At 34.4% G+C, this 27,475-nt stretch overlaps 3 protein-coding genes across 4 annotated transcripts in view; 1 reads left to right on the top strand and 2 right to left on the bottom strand.

Annotated features, from left to right (window-relative positions):
* The window catches only part of LOC123523913 (uncharacterized), a 356,017-nt gene that overhangs the window by 325,488 nt on the left and 3,054 nt on the right, over nucleotides 1-27,475 (bottom strand). The window lies entirely within an intron of this gene.
* On the bottom strand, nucleotides 19-16,183 carry LOC128555809 (interferon-induced protein 44-like). The gene is made up of 9 exons (XM_053539428.1): nucleotides 15,998-16,183; nucleotides 14,952-15,028; nucleotides 13,961-14,145; nucleotides 6,199-6,274; nucleotides 2,622-2,834; nucleotides 2,227-2,373; nucleotides 1,640-1,817; nucleotides 1,313-1,422; nucleotides 19-860 (listed from the first exon to the last, which is right to left on the bottom strand). Exons 1-9 carry the CDS (start codon nucleotides 16,020-16,022, stop codon nucleotides 669-671), a joined length of 1,203 nt encoding a protein of 400 aa, XP_053395403.1. The 5' UTR covers nucleotides 16,023-16,183; the 3' UTR covers nucleotides 19-668.
* Nucleotides 18,148-26,453, top strand: LOC128555810 (interferon-induced protein 44-like). 2 transcript variants are annotated; one of them, XM_053539429.1, is made up of 7 exons: nucleotides 18,148-18,465; nucleotides 21,730-21,821; nucleotides 22,285-22,500; nucleotides 22,856-23,008; nucleotides 24,667-24,847; nucleotides 25,217-25,326; nucleotides 25,601-26,453. In XM_053539429.1, exons 2-7 carry the CDS (start codon nucleotides 21,738-21,740, stop codon nucleotides 25,823-25,825), a joined length of 969 nt encoding a protein of 322 aa, XP_053395404.1. In that variant the 5' UTR covers nucleotides 18,148-18,465; nucleotides 21,730-21,737; the 3' UTR covers nucleotides 25,826-26,453. The 2 variants fall into 2 exon arrangements, with proteins under 2 accessions (XP_053395404.1, XP_053395405.1); XM_053539430.1 differs by lacking the exon at nucleotides 22,285-22,500.

Below are 27,475 nucleotides of genomic sequence, written 5' to 3'. Positions count from 1 at the left end.
GACAGTAAAAAAAATAGACATATTTTCATAATAGATAATTTCCAGTAGTTAATAGGTACATACTTTTGATAGTCACAATTCCAGTTCTTCTAATCGTGTCAATTTCAACTACTAATCACTACGTACTCTGAACATTAGTAAACCAGAAAGTAAACCAGATCTTAAAACGTTAGCACAAATGAAGAAGTTTTAGTTTATCCTCACCCATGGTCATAGTTTGTCCAATTCGTCTTTGTTTTATGCAGTGTAACTGATACTGATTCTCACACGTCATTGCTTACAGGTAACACGGTGCATTTAATTCTACACAACTGCTTACATAGAAAACCACATTAACATGATTAAGAAGCACCGTTTACTGCTGTGTACTAAGTTTATCCTATGAAAAAAAATGAATGCAAGCATGTTGTTAGTTACTGCTTTTCCCATGTGCCCATATTCTAACACATGTGTTTATAGCCGATGTTATAAATTCACCTGGCAAAGCAATCTTTTTTATTGCAAGAATTCACTCAGTTTCAATTACATATGTAAGAATGAAAGTTTAATCAAATCTTTAACATACTTTGAAAGTATAAAAACTTTTCGAATTATTCATATCGATAATTGAAAGGCTTATTAATTAGTATATGTTTAAATGCAATTTCAATTACAGTAAATTTTATTCACTAGCGTGTCAATGCTGCGTAGTTTTGTAATATTTCTTTTCTGTATGGGAACAGAAAAGCATCGGCATTATTAAGAATGCCTCTAAGTGCTAAAAGAGCTAGGATGTCCATATTTGGGTCCAATTCACATTCCTTCTCGTAATTCTTCATAGGAAAGATACAGTGCTTTGCTAGTCCGAACATATCCGAAACCTACATTTAAAAAGATACATCGTTAGAACTTCATGATAGGTGAAAGAGTATAAATGTTTTACTTGGTTCGATTTATGTACCAGATTAACAAACAAGGAAATAAAGCAGTAAACAACAGTCCTGATGCAGGAACCGGTGAGAATTCTCTTTAAAGTAATTATGAGGTGAAATCGCTGTTGACGTCTTGGTTATTACGATTTGGATGGTATTTCTATGTTTATATTAGAATGTATATTATGAAGGCCGTCTTGTTACGGTCTGTTACACCACAGTTTGTCGTTTGATAACTTGAGCTATCGTTTTCATGATTTAATTCCTAAGCACCCTGGTAAATCAGACGATAAATCATGCGAAGGCTGGTATAAAATAGAAAAAGTGGACATTCCACAGGTTTAAACCAATTTAATGCTTCATTCTTTTAACTATTGATCGATATGGTGAAAAAATGATACCTTTCCTACAGTCTCTGCAATTAATTTGCTTTTCAGTGCGTTGCATGCGTCATGCTTCGTGTGCTGGCATACTTTATCAATATTTGTCAAAACTATCACTTGCGGGACGTCTGAAAAAGTTATCATTTATAAATGGATTTTCATCTAAAACACATATGTTTTCATTCCGATATGGTTTAGTGCAGTACATGTCACGCACCAGTGTGTATCATGAAATTATTTAATATATAGTGTTTAATTCTGGAAATACACAAATGTAACAATTTAATAAAAATCATCAAAACAATGAAACAAAGATATGTAGCACTATAAATTAAGGTTTTATACCATATAAATTCATTAAAGTCTGCATTTCTTTGATATTTCGAATTGTGTCTTTGATTGCGTCAGCAGCGTCCACCATACTTGCATCAATCACTATGGCAACACAATGCATCACATCTTCCAGTGACGGTAATTCTATAAACCCTGGAGTTTGCGGTGATATCGATGTGTGTTGGTTCAGCTTAAAACAAACCCTTTTCATATGATTAACATAAAGATACAAAAGGCATTTGTTAAAAGTTCTAGATATCCTTTAAAGCAAAATAATCAACATACGAAAACATTTATGATTTTAAATATACTACTTATATTTGTTTAATGAAGATCACATACATATATATTTGTAAATATAACAATTATTATCGCTTGTCAAATAACAAGTATAACATAAGTAATACATTTCACTATAAAGGCAAAATCAATCTCTTATATGCTTACATACTTCATGCTATGACATCATTTTCTTAACATGTAATTGGGTGTACTAGTGTTTTAGAAAGACATAACAGATTTGTTTGCTAATATGCAGGCTCAGTAAATAAGCATTCAACACTTTAACAACTATGGTATTTATTTCTATCATAAATTACCATGAATTTATTTGGAATGTTTCCTTGAAGCATATACTTCATGTTTTCCTTCTCCATCAGCTGTCCATTTTCTATACCTCGTGTATCCCACATTCGAACTTGTAGTAACTCGCTTGTCCTTTTTGAAATCAGATCGTTACGAGTAAACTGTCGTAAGACAAGCAAAAACAAAAAGGAAAGCTGTAGATCTATTATAAGGAAATCTAACAGGTCTCAAGAAAGAAGGTATTTGTACTTCCCATTATCTCTTATTACTAGATCACATCACATTGAATCTGCTATAAATATCATAGAAACGTTTTTGTAAATATTTGCTTCATAAATATGACAGGAAAAACTACTTGTTTATTAGTGATAGTGATGCACTATGAAACAATATTATCGTAAAGATAAACCTTCATTGTAAGACTGTGTTCTGACGATCCACATCTGGCTACGTTAAATATTTTATCTCGAAAGATGGAATGCATTGTGTTCAAGAAACTTGACTTTCCAGCTCCTACAGGACCCAGAAGTAATATGTTGACGTGCGGAAAATGAGCTTCGCCCCTCAACAGATCTTTTAACGGTTCGTATGTCTCAGCCTCTGTCTTCAGAGAATCTCGGATCTGTTTATATTGATAAACAGGCATGTCATATCTAATTTTTAAGTATTCAAAACTAATTCATTTAGTAATACAATACAAACTAAAGAAAATAGAGGATATCTGTTTGTTTTGAGTGAATATGGAATATATCTCACTGAGAAGTGAGTAAATTTCAAATATTTTCACGAACGCGTATGTTTATTTTGAAAAGTGGTTATCGTTTTGAATAAGAAAAAAATAGAAAAGTCGAAGCCACAGGTCGCCCAACACAACACAAACTAAAATGTTGCAGTCCCTGTTCATGGACGAAAGTGGAAATGCAAGCTACCGTCCACGCTCTCTAACACATATTTATCGCAGTAAACGAAATGTGAGAGTATATAGAATAAATGAATACTATGCGGTATATGAAAGACTTATAGCTTCTCTTTTTTGCCATTTTACGCTTCCCACTTTCACAACTTATAAAAACCAGAAGTGAAGTATCAATATTCTCTCATTGATTTTTTTTTTTAAATAAACCGAGATCTGAACACGTGAAATGTATGTTTTCAGACTTCACAATTTTCTTAACAAACGTAATATGATAACTTTTTTCTTTGCTTGCATAAAGAGGCACGTAAAACGAGTGTTATAAATTATATGAAAACTCTTTTGGTCAGTAATCCCAGACAAAATTTAAATTATAATAATTATGTATGACTTCTATACGTTATATACCAGTCAACCAACAAAATAGTATAAACGGCAAACTCACTGATTTATCAAAAAGAAACATAATGTTTAAATGCCAAATACTGCATGTCACATGCTTATAGACAAATACTGAATATTTAATGCTAATTGCTAATTTATTTAGCTTGATGTATTAAAGATCCGTATCAGTTTGATCTTAAGGTATGACCCATGTGATAGTGTAGCTCCTTTGAAGAGTATTCAATTCCTACAATAAACCTACTTTGACTTTATGTTTTAGGGAGCAGAGGTTCAAGCCCCGCTGGGACCAAGTTTTATTTTCCTTATATTCACTTTTCAAGTTTTTACTATTTTCAAGACTTATTATTGATTGATGCTAGAAAAAGTAAAGTTTTTCATTTGATATGTGATCTTGCTGATCAAAATGAACAGAGTTTGGCATCCTTGAAATACTGAGTTACATGCTGTAAAAGTTCCCTAGTTTGCCTTTACTCTTTAATTTTCATACTGTGGAAGAAATGTAGGTAGGATTAACTTCTGCCCAAAGATTATTTTTAAACGAAGTGAGCACAATTTCAAACAATCCGGCAAGACTCGACCTTAATTTTTCAATGTTGGAGTTAGAATTCTGTTTTATTTAATCCTTTTACCTGAAGCACCCTAAAAATAATATTCCCAGTTTAATTATGTGTTATGATAATATTCACAGTTTTATGTTGTGTTATGATAATATTCACAGTTTTATGTTGTGTTATAATAGTTTACCAATACTTTGACGTTTCTTTTTCTTTTCACAAAATTAATGTTAACATGAATTCTCTGTGAACGTTTTGTGTATTGGCCATCACTTTGAAATTTGTCTCTACTTGAGCTTGATTTGAATTATACAAAACTTTAAAAAAAAAATAAATAAAAAAAAACGGCACGGTAAATGTTTTCTAAATTTTGTATACAAATATCTCTCTGGATACAGTATATTACTGTAAAAAATATTGCTGTAACAAAGTTTTGAACATGAGAAATATTCACCATTAGATGGGTCATACTTTAAGCAATATCATATTCTATCGATCATGCAAACATGAGACCGAAACTGTTTGCTCTAAAATATTTCGTTTTATTTAAGCGCACACCACATTACCGACTGATAAAATGTAATTTTAGACACTTTTTGCAGATTTTTATTTGCTCGATCGATGTAAGAAGCTTGTTATTTATGTTTTATTTTTTATTTTTTATTTCGTTTAGTAATTTATTGTTTATTTTAAAAGGAAAGGCCATGTTGTTCTCATGTTAAATTTATTTGCTAGGATTCCTTACATCGTTTTAAGGAGTGAAAGAATTTTCAAAATCGGTTTAAGAATGAGAAAGTTATGAATATCTAAATATTCTGTCAAAATAGCAGCCATTTTGTTTCCATGGCAACAATAACAAACATGCGAATTAATCAAATTTCTAAATACATACTTGAACTGTATACATCTGTAAAATAATTTATCTACATTTTCCAGCTATAATGAAAGAAATTACCACGTTTTACATGTTACACTCAAGAATAATATGAAAGTAATCAATTTAAAAGGTTATTTGCTAAATAAGGAATTCAGCAGTGTGTAAATGACGTCTTAAACACACTAATATGGCCGCCTCCATGAAAAGCCATTTTCTTAAATTCATAAAACTGCCATATCTTTTCCAATAGTGGTCCGATTTTATTTTTCTTTCAGCGTGATGAAAGGCTGAGGATTGCTTTCATATAAAGTTAACTTTTCAGGCACATTTCCCGGTAATGTAACGTCTCGGAAGTGATATACTCGTGGTCAACGTATCTCGCCTGGGTGTAATGACCCAGACCTGAAGATCTTAGTTCCATGGCTGTGCCTCAAAAGCCAAGTTGTTGATCTTTGTACCGACTGACATAACTAAGTGATACGTACACGGGATATGGGGAGCCAGAATTTGGTCAACTTATTCGCGATTTGAGGGGACAGTATTTAAGTTGTGTTATTCTTTTACGTGCTAGTTAATTTGAGACTGAAATATCTGTAGCGTCAATGTAAAAACTTGATAAGAGATCGGGGATTAAACAATCTATAACTGTGAACTCTGTGGTACGAAATGAGGTCGACATTCATTTGTTTCTTTCTTCATTAATTAATATTTCTTGTTTTTTCTTTGCTGGTTTGTACACATTCATTCTTGTAAATAAACTAGTAAATATTTTACCGAGTGTTGAATTGTTCAGACAGGTTCTGTTCCCTTTTCGATCATCTTGTCACAATCTTTAAGTCAACATAAAAAAGGAAAATTTAACAAAATGGATAAAGTTTGCTTAATATAGACGCAGTTGCAATTCCTTTTGTAAAGTTACCGAAAATCTACCTATTTGATTCGTTAGGTTATTGCTCTCTACAGTAAAATACAGAAACATTTTGTTATCCATAAATGTATTGGATCGATCTGGTTGAGATAACTATTCTCACTTCCTTGTAACTTTTGAACACAGTGGATTATTAGCGATATTTTGTTTACCATTAACCAGTTTAAACTCCCCAGTGGTATTCCTATTTAAACTGCGTCAATTTTTATTTTTCTCAGTGCTGTGGATTTTCCATACTTCTGTAAAATCATTGACCAAATATGTGAAATCTTTAAGTATGACTTTCTAACAAAAGTTGTTAATTCTTACCTGCTTTGCCTTAGCAGCAGAAACCAATGCCCCAATATAAGGTATTCTCGTTGAAAGGCCGAAAAGAACGGGCTCACTGCAACACAATAAATGTTTTTAAAACACAACTTCAGTTCTTGACAAACTTGTTAATCAGACTTCAGAAATCCCTTTAATCCTTTTAAATATCTTTCACTTGAAATATCAAGTACTCGACAGACAAGTTCTGTGAGTTCTCTTTGAAATAAGCTATTGTTTTGGTTATTTATAAATGCCTTCATATGTTCTCAAAACTTGGATCCCAGTTTTGTTTTTAGAGTAAAATAGAAAAAGTGGAAACTTCACAGGTCGCTCAACAGGACAAAAAACGAAAACGATGCAGGCTCGGTTTGACTGAGCCTGTTAATGGTCGATAGTAGAAATAGATGATACCGTTCACGCCCTCGACCCCCGTTACAAACAAAAACCAAAACACAAAACAATTTAGAGACATCCGCAGATATGATCGGTGGGTTAAAGTCAATGTGAAGTAGACAGATGGAGGTATTACGGCAAAATGACTAAAATTGATTGACGTGTTGAAAGCAGGGTGAAGTAAACAGATTGAAGTGGAAAAGTAAAGTGAAGTATATATATAAAGGCTGATAGCAAAGTAAACTAAACAGATTCAATTGTCTGGCACACCGGACTAGCGTTCCGGTGATTTACCCCGTGCCGACAAAGCCCATCAGGCATCCACCATGCCAGATTGGCTCTCGTGCTGTTATGACAACTAGTGATTCATGCATTGAATATGTAACATACGAAAAAATCAGGTACCTTGATAGTTTCTCTCTCTTCCTTGTAATATCTTTCTCGATTCAAAATACGTTATATTACGGTATGAACATAATAAAACTAAATGGGAACTTTGTTATTGTGCATTACTGAAACGTCATGAGGTCACTTCTGCTTACGGACGTTACTTTCCCGCGCTTTTATGTGCATACTCTACTACAAAATAGAGTGCATTTCTATTTGCTTTACTTATTTTATTTTATCGTATTGTAAAATAAGGTTTGCAAAAAATATCTGCCAGAATAGAACGCTTATACATGTAAAATATCAATCATGTGTTTACAAATCGGATAGAAAAATATCCGTCCCTCAGCCACCTGCACAAGGGCGCTAGACTGTTACCGTCCAATGCGCAGGTGCCCTCGGGACCGATATTTCTATCCGATTCACAAACACATGACAGATATTATTAGTATTAGATAGATTATAAAGGTAAAAATATATATCAACTGAATATATTGAAAGGTTGAGGACAAAGTGAACAAAATAAATGAAATACTGATAGCAAAGTCAACTATTATATTAGATAGATTGAAGCACTGAAGATTGTTGACAGTGAATGGAATGAAACCCGCGAAAGCATACTTAGCAATTTGAATAACAAAAAGGGCATAAAACAATTACAAGTTATACATCCAAATTAGAAAAAAAAGGTTCAACAAAGCTGTAGAACTTAATGGTCTTTAAAGAAGTGAATACGGAATTTTGAACAATGACTCATAGAAAGTTAACATCAGCTGCCTTCAAATGCGTCACCGTCTATAATTATTATAGATTTAAGACAAACTGAAGCTGATCTGAAATCAGTGGTTGATAGGAAAACTTGCAAGGTAGCTTTCGTAAACAGGAAGGCCGGTTACTCAAAACTGAAAAAAGTAAAGGCAGTATGGAAGAAATGCGAGAATCGACATAGTTGGACGAAGAAAATTTCCAGTTCCGTTAAAAGACCATTTGGACATAGATGTTCCAATAGATAAAGGGGCAATAAAGATGGAGGAAGGCCTATGAGATCAGGTAGAAGCAGAGGTGACGTCTTAAGAAGACCAATCGAAATAGTACCATGCAACCAACTTGTTACAGTGGTAACAGGAAAGGGCATATAACAAGAATCTGTTACATGAGACCGTACACAACATGCTACCACAGCAACCAAAGAGGGCAATAAGCTTTGAACTGCCCCAAAAAGTAAGTTCTAAGTTATCCAGTCGGGGGATCTGACCAGAGCACTAAATATAATTATCCCAAATGAAAAGGGAATATAAATGATGCACAAGTAAACATCAACAAAGTAACAATTACAGCTCTATTTGATAGTGAAAGTTGTTTAGGAGTGATCAGCAAATCATTTCTTGGTATAAACGAGACATATATTTAAATGCGACCTCACAGAAATCTGTTACACATTGAACGCGCTATTGCACAAAGTTTTCCATACCTTTGATATGTTGAATCAGAATTACAAGTTAATAGTGGCTTGCCGAAATCCCAACCACATGAGTATTTGTTTCTAATAACACCAGATACAATATACTCCTCCAAGAGTCCTCTTATCATTGGAACAAGTATAATTCAGGAACTAATAACAGAATATAGAAGCACTTTAGCCATCAAACAATAAACAGAAGGTTCAAGTATATCATCATTCCTAGGTTTAACTCTTGACGTTGTTTATCAATGATAAAAATAAAGAAGCTACCATCAATATTACCAACTTGAAGACAAAAAATGTGATGATAGAACCAATAGCTATTATTGGAGAGTTGCAGGTTATACCAGTTGACCAATACGTATTTGACAGGTTAGAAGAAAATAAAGCTGATAATATAATCATTGATGATCTTCACATAAATGATAGTAAACAACTAACTCAAGAACAGACTTAACAAATAAAGCAGATTCGTCTTAAGCACATAGATATTCACAAGATGAGACCCGATTTAAACTGTAGCCTCAAATAAAAATCAATGAAAGTCAAAAACACCTAGAACATTTGTTAGCTGTAGGTATCACCCGAAAATCGAATTCACTATAGTGCTTAATGTTGTGTCGGTAAATAAAAGGAAAATGGGAATGGGACAATCAGGATGTGTGTGAGTTATAAATGTTGAACGAATAAAAGGTTTCATATTCCTAGAAAGTTTTGAAAGTGTTAAAAGGCAGTAACTGCTTTAGTACAATGATCAAAAGGCAGGCTATTACCAAAAACAATTGAAAATCATACATATAACAGGTTTTACTTTAGTCCTTTAGGCTTTTTTTTTTATAATAAAATGGTATTTGAACTTGCTTATTCTTCAGTTACGTGCCAAAGACTGATGGAAGAATGCTTATAGGAAAATCTGCGTCCTCTACTTAGACGGCCTGATAAGTTTTAGCAAAACATTAGAGGAACATTTTAGGTGAAATATTTTTGAGGGCAAAGATTGCCTGTGGATGTTGACAATTGGATATCGAAATGTAATCTTTGTCTCAAGCGGAAATCAAAAACCAATTCCTTGGCACCATTGAACAATACTAAGTATCTCAACAGCATATCAACTGGAACTACTATACATGGATATTACTTAACATTAGATATAGACAACTATAAAATATAGACACATTTCAAACATTTTGGTTATAACTGATCACTGCACCATAAAACAAAGAGCTAGGACAACAGCAAGTGCATTTTACATTTATTTCGTAGTTCACTACGGAATACCAACGATCTAACATTCCAATCAGGGCACAAACTTTCAATAAGAAATAATAAAGATCTTGTGTAAGGTAACTAACTACTAACTTTTTTGTTGTTGTTGTTTTTTGTTTGTTTGTTGTTTTTTTGTTAAATAGGATTCAATGTACAATTGTTTTGTTTTTATTTTAAACCGCTAAACTCACTACTTTCAGTTACTGTATGTTGACCTATTGTTGAGATCGTATGATGCTACTTTGTTTAGATATCCTTAAAAGATCTCTTATTATTATAGACTGTCTCTAGATACGCTTGTATGAGTGTAGATATCTTTGGAAGATTACTATCTTTAGTAATTGTTAGCAGATATCCTTGAAAAATTGATATCTCTTGAGCGCGATATTTATGACTAAGATTTTCAGTATGCTATATTTGTTTCTTCTCAGAATGGCGTCCCTCTTGTTAACACAGATGTTATATATAATGTCAACTTATGTGGCTTATTATGCCCCCTTCAAAGAAGGAGGGTTATAGTGTTTTGCAGATGTCGGTCGGTCGGTCGGTCTGTCGGTATGTAGACCATTCCATTTCCGGATGATAACCCAAGAACGCTTGGGCTTAGAATCATGAAAGTTGATAGGCAGGTTGGCCATTACCAGCAAATGACCCCTATTAATTTTGAGATTAGTAGGTCAAAGGTTAAGATCATAGTGACCCTGAATTTTTAAACGGTTTCCGGATGATAAATCAAGAATTATTAGGCCTAGGATTATAAAAGTTAACAAAAAGTTTGGTCATGAGTAGCAGATGATCCCTATTAATTTTGAGATCAGTAGATCAAAGTTCAAGGTCACAGTGGCCCGAAAGAGTTAAACGGTTTCCGGATGATAACTCAAGAACGATTTGACCTAGGATCATGAAATTTGACAGGAATGTTGGTCATGATCAGCAGATGACTTGTATTGATTTTGGAATCAGTGGATTAAAGATCAAGGTCACAGTGATCCAGAACAGTTAAACGGTTTCCGGACTATAACTCAAGAATGCTTGGATCCAGGATCATGAATGTTAATAGGGAAGTTGATTATGACTAGCAGATGCCTCCCATTGATTTTGAGGTCAGAAAGTCAAAGATCAAGGTCACAGTGACCAGGAACAGTTAAACAATTTCCGGACGATAACTTGAGAATGCTTGCGCCTAGGATTAAGAAAATTTATAGGGAGGTTGATGATGATCAACAGATGACCACTATTGATTTTGAGGCTGGTAGGTCAAAGCTCAAGGTCACAATGACCTGGAACAATTAAACCATTTCTGAATGATTACTTGAGAACGCTTGGGTCTAGATCACGAAACTTGGTAGAGAGGTTGAGTGTAATCAGCAGATGACCCATATTGATTTTGAGGTCAGTAGGTCCAAGGTCAAGGTCCCAGTGACCCAGAACAGTTAAATGGTTTCCGGATGATAACTCAAGAATGCTTAGGCCTAGGATCATGAAAGTTTATAGAGAGGTTGGTCATGACCAGTTATGACCCCCACCCAACCCACCCCTGTTGATTCTTTTAGTTCAGTAGGCCAGAGGCCAATGTAATATTACCCGGAACAGTTAAACCGTTTCAGGACGAAAACTTGAGAACGCTTGGGCCTAGGATCACGAAACTTGATAGAGTGGTTGATCATGACCAGCAGATGACCCTTTTTGATTTTGTGGTCAATAGGTCAAACCAGAAGAGTAGAAATTTTGTGTACAGTGACCAAATGATTTCTGTTCCTTGGGCAATTATTGAATTATCAAGGGTGGTCATTTCGTGTTCTACTAGCTCTTATAAAGTTTCTAATGAATAAATAGCCGAAGGTTGCATGACGTTATATCAAACATTTTTCCCGAATTTACGTCGGTTCACTCAGCCGTACGTGTGTTTAAAGGGTAGCCATTGGCATAGCTACCTATAAGTCCAAAGGCTCGGCTATGCTTTTGATTTACATGAGCATATTTTCTATACCAATTATAAAAGTTAAAAATTATATTTTCAAATGTACGTTCTACAATTCATTTTTTTATGAGGGGTATGCACCCACAAATTCCAGTAATTTGCAAATGACCATCTATTTGTGACTGACTACGCCTCTGCTACCTCATTTATGTTTAAGGTATCAGGCATATAATTTTTATACATGCAATAATAACAGGTCCATTTTAACCTATTTGCTTATTGTATATGACTGAATTGCTTCTTATACGAAACTCAAAGTGACTTGCAAGAAGCTATTTTATGTACTTTATGTATTCTAGCAGATTATGCAATACAAAATTATATCTTTGTCGTGAATAAAAGTATTTTGAAAAATAAAACAATTGTTTTTGATTTGCTTTAAGAAAAACACTCTGGCCTTCAAATTCGAAAAGAAATATTCCGACTTTCATATTAAAGAAATAACAAATTCTTAGCTCCAAGAAAAATGTCAGGCCCACACTCCTGTCCGAAGTCTAAATGGCCCCCAACCTTGTATATATTGAATCCAACGAACGATTGTCTTTTACATGGATCATTTCAACGATGCTGAGGAGTAGTAAGGCGTAACAAATGTTGTCCGTTTCCGGTATCCCGACCTACCCTAATTTTTGCCCGGCCCTAAATGTTTATATGGCCTTGGAGATGGGTTTTTTTCAACTTTTTAACAAAATGTTGCAAAACTGTACATGTTTATGCTTAAAACATGGTCAGTGGTATCAGAAATCAACTTACTGATGCTCTAAAGGCATAACCCCTTATTCATATTCATTTTTGGACACAAAAATAATTTCCGAAAATCTCACGATAAAAAAAAATCCAAAAAAAAAAAAAATGCGACCTACCACCCCTAATTTTTTGAGCATGTTATCGGAAACAAAGGATTTTTTAGGCCTAAGCGATATGTTTATATCTCTTATACAATGTATATAAATTTTGGGAGTAGATCATTCCGATTCCGTAACCAAATAGTTCAGACAAAAACGTTGTTCATGAAAGTACGGTGTTCCGTTTGGACAATTGTGACATTTTATTGAATCCTAAACCGCGATGGTGTGATGGCACGATGATGAAACAACGATGATACGCTGGTGAAAACGCGATGGCACGATGATGAAATCGCGATGATTCGATGGTACGACGGTAAAATGTCGATGTAATATCGCGTTTACATCATTGTAGAATCGCGTTTTTACCATCGTATCATCGTTCCAGTGCGTTTTCGTCATCATACCATCGCGTTTTCATGATCGTACCATCGCGTTTTCACCATCCTGTCACTGCGTTTTCACCATCGTATCATCGCGTTATCACCATTTGTGCAATGCGGCTATTGATATTTAAGAAAAGTTTCTAAGAACAACCAGAATGGTAAATTCAAATAGTTTCGGAATCATAAAGTCATCACCTTGAAAACGGTTCATTAAGTCTGAGTGAGATGTTTTTACCCAAGAATAGTCCTTGGGATATGTAAGTGGTCTCTACCTTTGCTAACGAAAAAAGCAAACCTGAGCTTCTGCAGACGTTAATACACAAAGAAAGCGCGTACCATATCTAAGCTGATGACACATTTAACACAGCTGATGCACACATCTTTAGCAGGCTACTACAACTAATCAACAACAACTCAAAAAGTAACACAGTGCAAACAAATACAAGGCGTTCAAAGGGGACATAACCACGGAATGATTAGTAAAGAAAAAGCCTAGGTAGGTCGTTGAAAAACAATTACTAAGAAGTGTAATGTAGAGTAAATCATGCCGCATTAAAACTTACAATATCTTATGTATACGACCAAGTTCATATTTATTATGCTTCTTTGCACTTTACAAAAAATAGAACGTTTATGATTTCATATTTTCCTTATTTTTAACGTCACACCGGCACAGATATAAGTCACATGGTGACTTTCAAGCTTCCATGGCGGAAGAAGACAGTATGTGCCCTTCCGAACAAGGTTCTGGCATTGGCGGAGAGTTTGGTAGAGCCACCGAATTTCCTTAAGCCAGTTTGATGACTTACTTTCATGAAATAATTCTGCATGCCGGGCGAGGTTTCAAACCAACAAGAAGCAGCTCGGCCACGGAGGCCCATAGATTCATAATTATTTTCATGAAATAATTTTGCATGCCGGGCGAGGTTTCGAACCAACAAGAGGCAGCTCGGCGACGGAGGCCCATAGATTCATAGTTATTTTCCTCATGAAAGATATATAGTGCTGAAATAACGTTAATCTAGTTGTAAACATATTTTACCAGAGGAGAATGCAAAATCCACAAAGTTCAAATAAAACGCCGAGTGTCGTCAGACCAAACATAGCAAGGCATATTCCACACATGAACAGGGCAAAGGCTCTTCCTGAAGAACTTTGGGGTACTTTGTGACTAGCTCGTTCCCAATATGGCTGTGACTCTTGATTCATCTCATCTTCATTATGTACCTATAAATATAAATGTTGATATTAATGATATACGTTTATGTATTTTTGATACTTATCATTTTAATAAGCTATAATTGTTCCATTTCTTTGTTTTAAAGTATCAATTTAGATAATGACCTTATACATACTTTGCGCATGCAGACGTATTAGTTGTAGGAAATGTACTCATGTTGTCATTTTATAAAGAAGGAACCTTATGCCTAGTTTATCATAACTTTAGTTCTTAGCCTCCGAATGTTTAATTACATTTAATATTGTTAATTACTTCTGATGTGTTTGCACTGATACAGCGTTTTAATACTTTATCAGATGCGTTGTTTGGGTGGGTTACGTACCCTAAATAAATTATCAAAATAAAAAAAAAAAGAAAGGTTAAAATCGCTACAATTTTGCTGTGAATACGAATTTCCTCGAAAATAGTAGCATTCTCAGAAAGGGTCTGAAAAATTTTGAACGTCTACTTTTTGTTTCAGTGCTGCAAACATTTAAGAGTTCTGTCGTAATCATATATCGAAGCGATAAACGACCTATTTGTACAATGCCTAGGATTGTCAAGTTGTACAAGTATATAAGATCTGTGAAAATGATATAAGCAATCGGGTTGATAACTAAGTTGAGAGGTATATGTAAATTGTAGATTACAATTTGCTAACATGATAAAAGTTTATGTTTGTTTTCAAACTGCATATATATGATAAGTTACTGTGAGTATTTTTCTTTTGTTATCAGATTGCTAATATGTATATTCAATGTTTACAATATAAAAAGCTGACTTAGGCAGTCATGTTTTTAAACTATTTAATTACTGTTTGTCTCTCAGGTTCCCGCCGCATAGTTATGTTCCTCCAAGGAGTATCAGGCAAACAGTCTTTCTCAGACAACACTGAAATAGTAATGCGCCCTTTCATTATTAGATTCCTTATATGCTTAATATAAAATACTCTTCAAATATATTCACAAATTCAAGCAGCGCAAAACTAAAAAGTTCATATTTAGTCAAACTCCGTTCGTTCAAACTCGGATAATTCAAACACCATCCTTTAATCAAACTCATCGTCAGGTCACGGCAAAATCCTTGTATAATGTTTATTATACAATAACTCAACTAATGATAACTCGAACAAATTTCTCCGGTTCCGACGAGATCGAATAAACGAAGTTCCACTTGTACTTGCAAAGTCCCTTTCAGATACCACAGAAGTTCGTTTATACTACTGTAGTTACTTGCAGCAGCAAGAGTCTATTTTCATGCTTGTAAACAAATCCGTCGATATTAGTTATTCCTTTTGAACAACTGATACTTTATGAAAATTTTGAAGCGCTGCCTGTAATATTTTCAGAGTTACCATGCTTTATAGTAAGTCATCAAACGCTTTTAGAGACGTACACATGAAGCAAAGTCGTCGTAAAAGCAACATGACTTTCTTGTGTATGGCATGTATATTTCATTCGTTCATGCAACAAGTTATGTATATCACACAAATGGACATCATACATTGAATATTTAGAGACAGGTCGAAAAACATTATTTACTGGAAGATAAAAGAACCGGTTAATTTGATTTTATCACCGGCATTTATCTATAAACTCCTTTCTTCTTTTTAAACATTTTAAACATATATATCTCGATTATCAAGGTAACATAGATAATTAACTAACATTATTGTAGTTTCAAGTTCCTGCATAGAACAAGGGAAACAATTTTTCCAGTTTTTTAACTATTAAATAAGCAATAATTATATCATACCACTAATACGGGTTTTCTTACTGGCATGTCCATATTGAAATACGCAATATTAAATGAAAGAATTTATATGTACAACACTTCATGTCTACGCAATAGAGTATTTACCTGATATGTCTGTTGTGGTCGTCATCACTGCTTTTGTTTTGTTTTATTTTCCTCGTTTGTTGACAATTCCAGCAGATATAAGACGCCTGTAAGGGCCCTGATTCTGAATAGTTAACAGAAATAGTTTCGTTTTTACTTCATTCTGGCTATCTATCAACAAGACTCCAATGATAAAAGAGTAAACAAGATGACGGTGAAACGCTATCTAAACCGAATGTATTAATGTGATATCTGTTGGTGTAAATGTCCTAATTTATAATATTTATAAATTGAATACAATGTACATGTACGTACATATGTTTTGATGAAATAAGTTGTAGTACTAACTGTTTATTTAATGAAGTCTCAATGGCGTCTTGCCGAGCAATGCTCCGCTAAACGTCGCACCGCCTAACGTGGTTACGACGCTCCGCCAAATGTCGCGCCGCCGAACGTCGCCCCACCAAACGACACCTAGCCAAACATCTCTCCGCCTTTCTATCCAACTAGACTTACAGCATGTTTAAAGATGTGTTGTTTTCGGTAGGCAGAGAGTCATAACGACAGTTACGACGCTTGTCGCTGTTTCTCTGCCACAGAATGAAATAACGAATGGCATAAAACAGCCATCTTAGTTAAAACTTCACTGTTTGACTATTGTAATGCCTTGTTAAGTGGTATTCCAAGTTGTTCAGAATACGGCAGCTGACGTTTTCACTAGAATGTCCCGTCATAATCATCTTTGTGCTTTGAATACTCATATTGAATATATAATTGTAACATGCCTTTCTGTGTCAAACCCACAATATTAAGAACCACAATGGTAATAAGAGGAATCCTTTCCTCTTTTGTGTGTTATCCCTGGTATTGGTGAGCATTTCATGGTATTTTTTCATATAATTCATCTATGTCGTGTCATATTTCTAGTCTCATGAATTTCACCATTGTTGTATATATCATTATGCATCAATTTGTTATTTTTTAATTGCCATGTTATGAACACATGTGCCAAATAAAACTACTACTACTACTATTTCAACAGTTCTGAAGGAGTTATTCTACCAGTTAAATACAGAGAACAGTACAAGGTTCTGATCCACACTAATCTAAACGATCAGTCCTCTGTCTTTACAAGGGACAAGATTGAAGTTTACAAACCGACTAGAAACCCAAGATCACAAGACACGCTCTCACTGGTTGTGCCAAAGACCAAAACCATAATGTATGGAAATCGGGGATTTCGTTCATTACTACCAAGCTTTAGAACTTCCTTCCGGTTAAGACTGATGAAGTATGCTATACCCCTGATGACCATAAATTATTGACGAAAGGCTTTCTCCTTTTGTAGTTCGGATGTGTGTGCAACAAATTTCAGTCATATAAACAACGGCATCTACTTGTAGCAGTGCTTTATAAAGCTGCCTTAATGGAATATCACGCCGTAGACACACAACATGATACCACATCCAGTCAAATTTAAGATTGATTAGTGCAAGTCCTATCATCAAAATGCTGAGCGTCAGGTACGGAAGCAGCCAGTACCATTTCTCATGTATTTGGAAAGACGCGGGAAGGGAGCGAACCCGCGACCTCCCTCACCTAAAAGCAAGTTGTCTTTTTATGAAAAGATTCAGTTTTATCAGAGAAAGCACTAACTGTATTTCAGTGTATGGTGTACACCCTTTAGAGTAACCTTTTTTAAGATTTACCATTACATAACCATATAACCATCTTTTCCTCCATCCTGTGTCTGTTTATTAAAGAAGGGAACTCCATTAGTGAGTGGTTAAGATCCCCGACTCCAATCGCTTGATCGGTCTTTTCGATGTGGGTTCGAAATAACCTCTATTTGGGTGTTTTATTTTCATACGTATTCATTAATTGTTTTAAATGGGAAAAGTTATTATAAAAACAGAGATACGAAGTCCGTTGTCTTCAACTTAATGCTGCTTTATTGTAATATTTAGACTAGACGATTCTATGTTTTATTCTATTTTCAAAGGCTGAGCCAAAACTGTCTGCTTTCGTTTCCCGTGTCAAAACTAGACACGTTAAGACTACATTATCTCATTAGAAATTATGTATTTGCACTGCAGAGATAAAAAGTCAAATATCGCAAACTGTGTTTAACATATACAATTAAGTTATCACCATATATGAGATACGTTTAAGTGGTCACGCATGTGATCTGTAAGAATATCTAGATATACCATTCGCATTGTACAGGAAACTTAAGTGACTCTTCCTGTTGGACTTTATTAAATTGATAAAGAATTTTCGATTTTCAGACAGCAGCATTGAGATTATAATTATAGATTACAAACGTTTTTTAACCTACCGTAACAGCAGCTGCATTAACATAACAGTCTGTTACATCAGCTATTGTTCCAACAGAGCCTAGCAATACACCATCTGTGTCAAAAGTTGCATCAACGCAGCCGAGCGCCAAACCAAGAAAAACAAATCTACGCATTTGCTGTACCTAACAGGTAGACATTACATATGTATTAGTGCAATAATTATGCGCTTTGCAAAACATTGTCGTTTTAGCCATAAAAAGGTTTTAATTGTGACATATGAATCTTTCCTTCATTTTATGCATCTTCTTATAAATCACATTAAAACTTCCCTCGGCGTATAAACCTTGCTTACATTTCTCTTTTAATATTGTTTATTACATACAATTACAATTTACGTCTAAGTTCAACAACTTTCGGCGGATCTGTAAATAGTTTCGATTTCAAAACGAAAGTACATATGTGTACTTATCCTATAAAACACAGCAAAAATATTATGATAAATATGTAGAGATTATTATTAGCTCACCTAAGCACACAGTGTTCATAGTGAGCGTCCGGTACCCGTCCGTCTGTCTACATTTTCCTTTAAACAAAATCTCCTTCTTAACCACATGGCCACTTTAGATGAAACTTCATAGGGATTTTCGTGGGTGGTCTTCTTTATAGAAATTTCAAAGAACTGAATTCCATACCGAACTCTGGTTGACATGACAACCGATAGGAAAAAACTTCAAAAATCTTCTTGCCCAAACCACAGGTCCTAGGGCTCTGGTATGTTGCATTATCTACTAGTCCTTTACGAAAATTGTTCATATTATCTCTCCAGAATTAAATATGGCTTCGCCCTGGGGTTCACATGGTTTACATAGACTTATATAGGGAAAAACTTTGAAATCTTCTTGTCCAAATCTACAAGATCTAGGGCTTTGAATTTTGGTATGTAGCATCATCTAGTAGTCTTCTACGATTTGTGCAAATTATCTCCCTGGAGTCAAATACGGCCCCCGTCCTAGAGGTCACATGTTTTATTTAGATTTATATAGGAAAAAACTTTGAAATCTTCTTGTCCAAAACAAAAGGGCCAAAGACCTTGATATTAGTATCTAGTTTTTCTCTACCAAAATTATTCAAATTATCCCCCCTAGGGTTAAATATGGCCCCGCCCTTGGGGTCAAATTGTTTGCATAGACTTATATAGGGAAAAACTTTGAAACTCTTGTCCAAAACCACCTTGATGATTCGTATGTAGCATTATCTATAGGTCCTCTACCACAGTTGTTCGAATAAACTTCCAATAGTCAAATATGGCCCCCACCCTTGGGACACATGGTTTATATAGACCTATATAGGGAACATTTTGAAAAAAAATTGTCAAAAACCACAGGTCCTAGGGCTTTGGTACTGATGATTGGACATGTAGAGTAGATGACCTCTACTGATTTTATGTCACTTCATCAAAAGGTGAAGGTCACAGGGACAAGAACATGGAAAACGGTTTCCGATCATTCACTTAAAATCTATTGGACCCAGAATCTTCAAACTTCTTTGGATGATAAGACTTACAGACTAAATGATCCTTGTCGTTTTTGGGGTTACTTAAGCAAAGGTCAAGGTCACATTGGGCCTGAACATGGAAACACTTTCCCATCAATAACTAGAGAACCACTTGACCCAAAATGTTGAAACTTTATAGGATGATTTCAGAAGCAGTGGTAATGACCCCTAATGGTTTTGAGATCACTCGATCAAAGGTCAAGGTAACAGTACCCAGAACATTAAAAACCGTTTCCAATCCATTGCTTGAGAACCAATAGGCCCAGAATTTTTGTGGGATGATTGGACATCTGAGTAGATGATCCTTACTGCAGCCAACCATCAGTGTCTCTTTGACTTTCGCTCCTGACCCTATTGACTTCTTATACATTATGCATTGGGGAAGAAATGTGTTTTTCTACAAAAGCGTCTAGTTGGTATGTAGCACCGTAGCACACAAGTAGTCTGTTACCAAGATTGTCCCCCTGGGGTTAAAAGTTGGAGGGGAATCAAACAATTAAACTCAAGTGAGCGATATAGGGCCATCCAGGCCCTCTTGTAAAAATGTTACTCTGCCTTTTTGTATATTGTTGTTTAGTTAGATAGAATTAAAAAAAAATGACTCTACTTTTATGCAGTTTGCATTGGATTATAATTTTAAAAAATGTAACCAGTGCATTTTCCTTCGTAGCTATTAATTCGCGTGATTCACATATCAGCACGTAGAATTAGTGTTTTGCTTTGATTCACTTTAAACTCGAAATTAAGTACATTTACTTTTCGCATGTTTCGTTCTATTTTCTCAAATAAGGTCTTTGTAACAGTTTTTTTTAATTTGCCTTTCAGTCGTTGCTCAAAAGTTGATTGCAGATTCATTTTGTGTTATCCCTTTTAAAATGATTTACTAAAATTAGTCTGCTTTGTTAATAAGATATGATTTACACAAAAATTGTAAAAACTGGTTTTGATTGCAATGAATGTTAACTGTATTAACAACATAAACATATGAATTGAAATATTATCAAACATTTATAGCATGTATCTTAAAACCTATAATAAAGAAAACAAACGTTATAACGCGTTTGATGTGCCGCTTATTTTCGATATAATAAAAGACGATCGCGATTTTCTTGGACAATCCTCCCATGCCAAAACCTCAACAAAAGTCAAAAGAATATATTTTTAAGTTATAATGTTTGTCTTGATTTTCAGTATCAACACTATTAGATTTTTCCTTTACAATGCCTTCTTGTATGATAAAATGAAACCGAAAGTAGATCGGGTTTCAAACGATATGGCTAATATGTAATTTTATAAAATGCTTACTTTTGTATAAGCACATTTTTTTTATTTTTGCTAATATGACATGAGTTTTTACAGACAAAATATCTAGTGACTAAGAATGTAGATTATTTGCATTTAAGGGTGTTTATATTCCATTCATCATTTAAGATACTGGCAACTTTGGAGATACAGCATTTTAGGATATATATCGATATCAAACCTTTTATGTAGAAGCTTCATAACGTAAGTAGATGGAGTCTTACTGATAAAATAAATAGACACGAAACTTACATTACTTCTTCCGATTTGGGATACTTATTATGTGTTATTCCATGAATTTGTTTTGTTTGGTTTAACGTCGCACCAACGATTATAATACATTTAGTGAATTACCAATTTTTGATAGTGACGGAAAACGCCAGAAGCCTCTCCGTGGTTATTAGTATACATGGACGATATAATTTGCATTTGTAAAGGCATCGCGAATTTGTCGAAATGTGTCAGATTTGTTATATTCTATTAAGTAAATAAACAAAGATGAAAAACTAAGAAAGTATTATTCAACATATCAATTATTAGTTAATATAGCATGCACGTATAATCCTAAATGTTATCACTGTTTTGTTTACTCTTTAGAAGACAGAATGAGTCAAATGTATTTGGATGGCTTGAGTGAATTGAAAGAGACTCCATGGAGAAACACATGCGACTGGAACAACTTGTCCGAGGTTAATATCTAGACAATTATTACAGTATAGAACGCATTTTAGTTTTGATTTTTTCCAACTTTGTGACAAATATGCAAAACTTGTAATTTTCAAGTAAAATCATTCTTGGTGAGTAAGTAAGTAATGCACACTAAAACTCATTATATATAATACCTATATTAAAACTAAGTCTAATTTTTCATTTTATGTCCTACATCATCAGTCACAAAATATTATATCGATAGAATAACAATGCATTGAATTTAAAAGGAAACGGTACGAAATCTATAAGAACCTATGTTAAATGTTCAGAAGTAAGGGTCACCGCTTATTTTAATGACATAGGTATTTTAGGATACAAAATCCACTAATTAACGAAAACACGGAAATATAATTGCAAAGACTAATGAGTTCCAGGTCAATATTTAAGGACAATACTTGCTTTAGTACTCTAAATAAGTCTCAGCATTAAAATAATTTGTAGACCTTGCCTCAGCTTAAAGATGAACTTGAGAATTATGAGCCATTGGGAGATCTGCTAATAGGCAAAAACGTACACTTTCCTAAAGTCAATATTCTGCTGTTTGGTGGGATAGGTGCCGGAAAATCAAGCGTTTTCAACACCATCAATTCTGTATTCCGAGAAAAGATTTTTAATGTAGCAAGAAGTGGTTGTACTGAGCACAGTCTCACAACAAAGGTACGTATCAATGACCTGAATATAAACCCTCTGCGTTTAAATACTTATCAATCCATTTCCTATGTTAAGATTAGGCCTTTGGTATACATGCATTTCTCCTCAAATTTTGCTGAGAGAATCAACACCTCTTCAGCTCTGCAATTTTCTCTGACGGCATAAGCACCATTATAATGAAAGATTTGGTTGACAGAGCAAAAATGGGAGTTTTCCTGTCATTTCTGTGATCTGTTTGCTGTGGGTGTAAATGCACACAAAATATGTCGGCAATAAATCAAAGCATAAAATATTTTTCTTTTAAATTTGAGGATATGTTTAGAAATGCACTGAATACAATTGTTTTCGTTTCATATTGTAGTTTACGAAATATCCAGTGATGTCTGGAAGCAGCACAGAACCTATGCCGCTGAAGTTCCGAATATGTGATATCAGAGGTTTGGAACCAGAACATCTGATGACAAAGGAAAATATGCGCTACGTTCTAGAAGGCAGTATTGAAGACAGATTTCCAGTCAGTACATTCAGCTTAGTGCCGCCACCAAAACTAGCACATAGAGTTGCCTTTGGCCGTCTGTTGCTATTTCATTTATTCGAGCGTCATTTTTGTCGCAAATATGTCAAATGGTATACGACAGGGACTCACCAACCTAAGAATATAAGATTCTTTCACTGGTTATAGGTGCAGATGGTAATTTCCGGCCTCGAGGGTAACTGTTTAGGCGGTAACGAGGTTCCTACCGAGTTACCGCCTAAACAGTTACCCGAGAGCCGGATATTCCCATCTGCACATATAACCAGTGACAGAATCTTTTTCTTGCATACCGATATCAAGATATAATAATTAAAATAAAATCAGTCGAACGGCTTTTCTTTTAGAATTATTTCTTATAGCAGCGTATTTAAACAAAGCGCGGGAAATCAACGTCCGTAAACAGGAAAGACGTCATAACGTTTCAAAGACAAATAACAATGTTTAGTTCCGGTTTTGTTTTATCAGTTCCAGCGTAACGTTATGAATTTTTGATAAAATATGGTGTTTTGAATCGAGAAATATACTATCAGGAACAAAGCGGAACTGTCAAGGTATTGGATTTTTATTCCGTTTTTCGAAATAAAATATAAATAACTACATAAATCTTCTGCATATATGTAGTTCGTAATACGTCATTTAAAGCACAAGAGTCATCTTACACCCCGGGGTGTAAGATGGATTATTCCAGCACCGGTAAAAATACCGGAAATCCCCGTCTGGTATGCAAGAATATTATTTATTTATTGACTTTGTGAACCTTGGACTTTGTTGAGGATTCTACGTAGTAAGACCCGAGTTGGATCCTTTGACTTACGATTTGCATAGATTTGTGTCAAAGATATCCAAAAGGTATTGGAATCATTTAAGAATGATTTTGTTACAGCGTATTGGGGTTCGGTTTGGATTTCACTAAGTAAGAACAAAGGTCAAAACATACGATTCACAAAGGACGTAAACTTTCGTGTTACACATAATTCCAAAAGTACTAATTCTGTACCAACCTTATATAACATAATCTGTAAAGTTGATCCCTCGGAAGGACCGAGAACAATCTAAAAAGTGGGAATTGCAGACTATGTGCTTTACATACACACACGAGAATTGTCCTGATACAAACCGCTTTTTAGCTGTATAGGAGACACCAAGAGCATCTGAGTAATTGTCAGTGCCTAGACTTGGATTTGAACCCTGGAACTTTGAATTGACACCCAAGCATGCTCCCACTAGACAACCTGGTCACACTATTTAATCTGGAGTAAAATTATGGTTATGCTATTCAGAAGTTCATTATAGTTTTAGATTTGTTATTTGTAGTATCTCTTATCCCATTCCTTCACACATATAAACTGTCACCATAGCAACTATTAGCAACCCTCCCAGGCATTTTTCACTTTAAATTTCTTGCACATTTTTTCTATTTATTTTCACTTGAAATATTATCGTTTCCAATTTTTATTCCTTAACAATAAATTTGAAGATCAATCGAAAATTGCCTCTGTCTTGCATCGTCAGCAAGAAGTTCATATGACCATATAGTGCACATCTGTGGGATACAAGTGTCCGATCAGCAAACATCTTGCTAAATCTACAGTGCGCACTTGAAGTTCACACTTCTGATTTATTTGACTAATTTTCAGTTTGATCCAAGTGGAAGTATCTCGGCTGACATGCCTGGATTTAAAAAACACCCAGACCTTGACGAGAAGATTCACTGCGTTGCTCTTGTTCAAGATGCATCTATGGTTGATACCCTGCAAGACCTGAGTCTAAAAGTCACTACGAATATTAAGGAAATGCAGACGGTTATGAACAGTTTGGGTAATTATCGTGCAACATTCATTTCGAACGTGTACACTGCTTAAACAACAAATTTTGTGTTCTAATGAATATGGCAACAAGCCTTACGATTATCACTCAACAATATAAATTACGAAAACTCCTTTATTGTTCATTTTGTACGTTGTGAAAAAACGGCTTATAACCTGTTTCGTTTACATTATTGTAACACTACAAACATGATACTGCAACATGCTTTATGAAATAATTACTGCCTAAATCGTTACAGATAATCGAACTATTCTTAAATTATTTGTATGCATTAGGTCATGAATAAATCGAACCTGCAACATTTTTATTTTTGTCATATTAGACGACCTGTTGAGACTCCACAATTATTTGTGTCTTCAGATATACCCCAAGTAGTTATAATGAGTAAGATTGACAGCATCTGTGAGGAGACGAAACAGGACGCAGCAAACGCCTTCAGGAGTCCAAAAGTGGAGAAATGCGTGGCTAAGGTAACCGTTAGAAAATCAGTTGTTAGTTTAACAATGGTACATATATATATATATATATATATATATATCTTTTATATTTAAAGTTAGAAAATACTATTTTCAGTATTACAGTCCCATGAATAAAACCGGTTACATTTACTGAAATGGTTATCATTTGACAGAAATTATAATGGGCATTAAAATTTGGTTTAATTCTACTGTGTTCCAGGTATTACATCTGGACGCTTTTCCGCTTAAACAGAAATATAACATCAATTAATGTCTTCTTTACTAGGTGTCGGAGGTTCTTGGACTCCCAAGAAACATGGTGTTTCCAATGAAGAACTATGAAAATGAATACCAACTTGACCCTAGCGTCGACACCATGGCTCTTCTTACTCTTAAAGGCATACTGAACAACTGTGACGCCCACCTCTTCAACCACTATGATGAGATTGTAAAAAAGTACACAGTGACCCAGATGTCACTACGTGAAAATTGGAATTTACTTCTAAATTAAATTTTCTTACAGTTCATGTGTAAAATGTTATTCCAATTTACTAAAATTAAACTTTAAGTTACCCTTTTTTAAGTACATTTCAAATGCAGGTAAATTTCTTACAACGTAAATTCTAGTAAAGTTTATATTAAAGTTAAATGAATTAGTTTCTTCTATTTGTTTACATAGGCTACAGTTTCATCTGTTGCGTTTATAAACTCCGTTGTTTCTCTGTATATTGATTTCAGAAAGTTTTGCTCTATTTCATATTTTCGTCAAGTTTGGTGGTTGTCTTTTGCTCCTAATGCTAGTATTGCTTCTAAATAATTCGTTCATAGTTGAATCACTCTCTAAATTTGATAATTATGTTATTTGTAAGAACGTTACACATATCTTTATTATTTGGGTTAAACATAGATACATAGGGTGTAATTTCATTGGAATCTGTTTCAACTGGTATGAGAATAGTCTCTCTTGTTAAACTGTTAGCTAATTCGATTCCCTTTTTTTTATTGTTGTTCTTTGGGAAGTTTCGCTTCATTAATGAAACATTTAGAAACATTTAGTTCTTCAAGTCTTTGAGCTTTAAGGTTGGTGCTAATTAGTGTGGGTACTGTTATATTATTCCTAAGAGCCTGAAGAAATCACTTCATTTAGACTGTGCACTGGCCTGCTTGACCGAAAAACATTACTAGTTTACCTGCTACATTTTTACATATTGCGTAAACTTTATATGTGTGTGTGGGTGTGGGTGTGGGGGGGGGGGGGGGGGCGAGGTTAACGTCGCACCGACACAATTATAGGTCATATGGCGGCTTTCCAGCTTTGATGGTGGAGGAAGTCCTCAGATGCCCCTCCGTGCATTATTTCATCACGAGCGGCACCTGGATAGAACCACCGACCTTCCATAAGCCAGTTGGATGGCTTCCTCAAATGAAGAATGCAACGCCCCGAGTGAGGCCCTAACCTACATCGATGAGGGGCAAGCGATTTGAAGTCAGTTTCAAAGTTCAAATGTTTAATTCAATGACCTTAACACATTTACTTGAATGTGTGAAGACTCTCTAAATTTGTATAAATCATCAGATTTATTTCACAATCATTTCATAACATTCGGGATTATATGAAATTTTGATTAATTAAATTTTTTTTTATACAGGCATTTTGTTGCATTTTGTGAATGACATTCACAATTTGCATGTATGAAGTTTATTGTCCTAAAATTTCATTAATTTTGGGATTGTATGCAATCTTAGTAAATTAAATTTCTGTATATATAGCCATTTTGTGATTCGATCAGTTGCATTGAAAATTTGATTGCATGAAGATCAATTAAATTCAAATAAATTTCATCTTTATTTTCCCAAAATTACATGTAAATCAGATATTTTCATAATATTTAAGAGCATCTTAAATGCAAAAATCATTTCGGAATTTCATGAAAAATTAAACGCAGAGTAATCTGACAGTAAATTTTGAAATTAGATTTACATTAATTCGCTTTAATGCAATATCAAACATGATTTAAATGTTATCTAAATTTAAATGCATACAGTCGTAGATATTCATGAACAATACGTTGTACTTTAAAATGATATGTTATGTGTATTTCACTTAGCTGAAATGAATATTCAGAAATAAATTATAATGCAGTAAAATACATATGTCTTA

This window comes from Mercenaria mercenaria, chromosome 3 (assembly GCF_021730395.1).
Source record: "Mercenaria mercenaria strain notata chromosome 3, MADL_Memer_1, whole genome shotgun sequence".
NCBI lineage: Eukaryota > Metazoa > Mollusca > Bivalvia > Venerida > Veneridae > Mercenaria > Mercenaria mercenaria.
The sequence above is the reverse complement of the archived record's forward strand: the minus strand, read 5'-3'. Positions and strand labels throughout refer to the sequence as shown.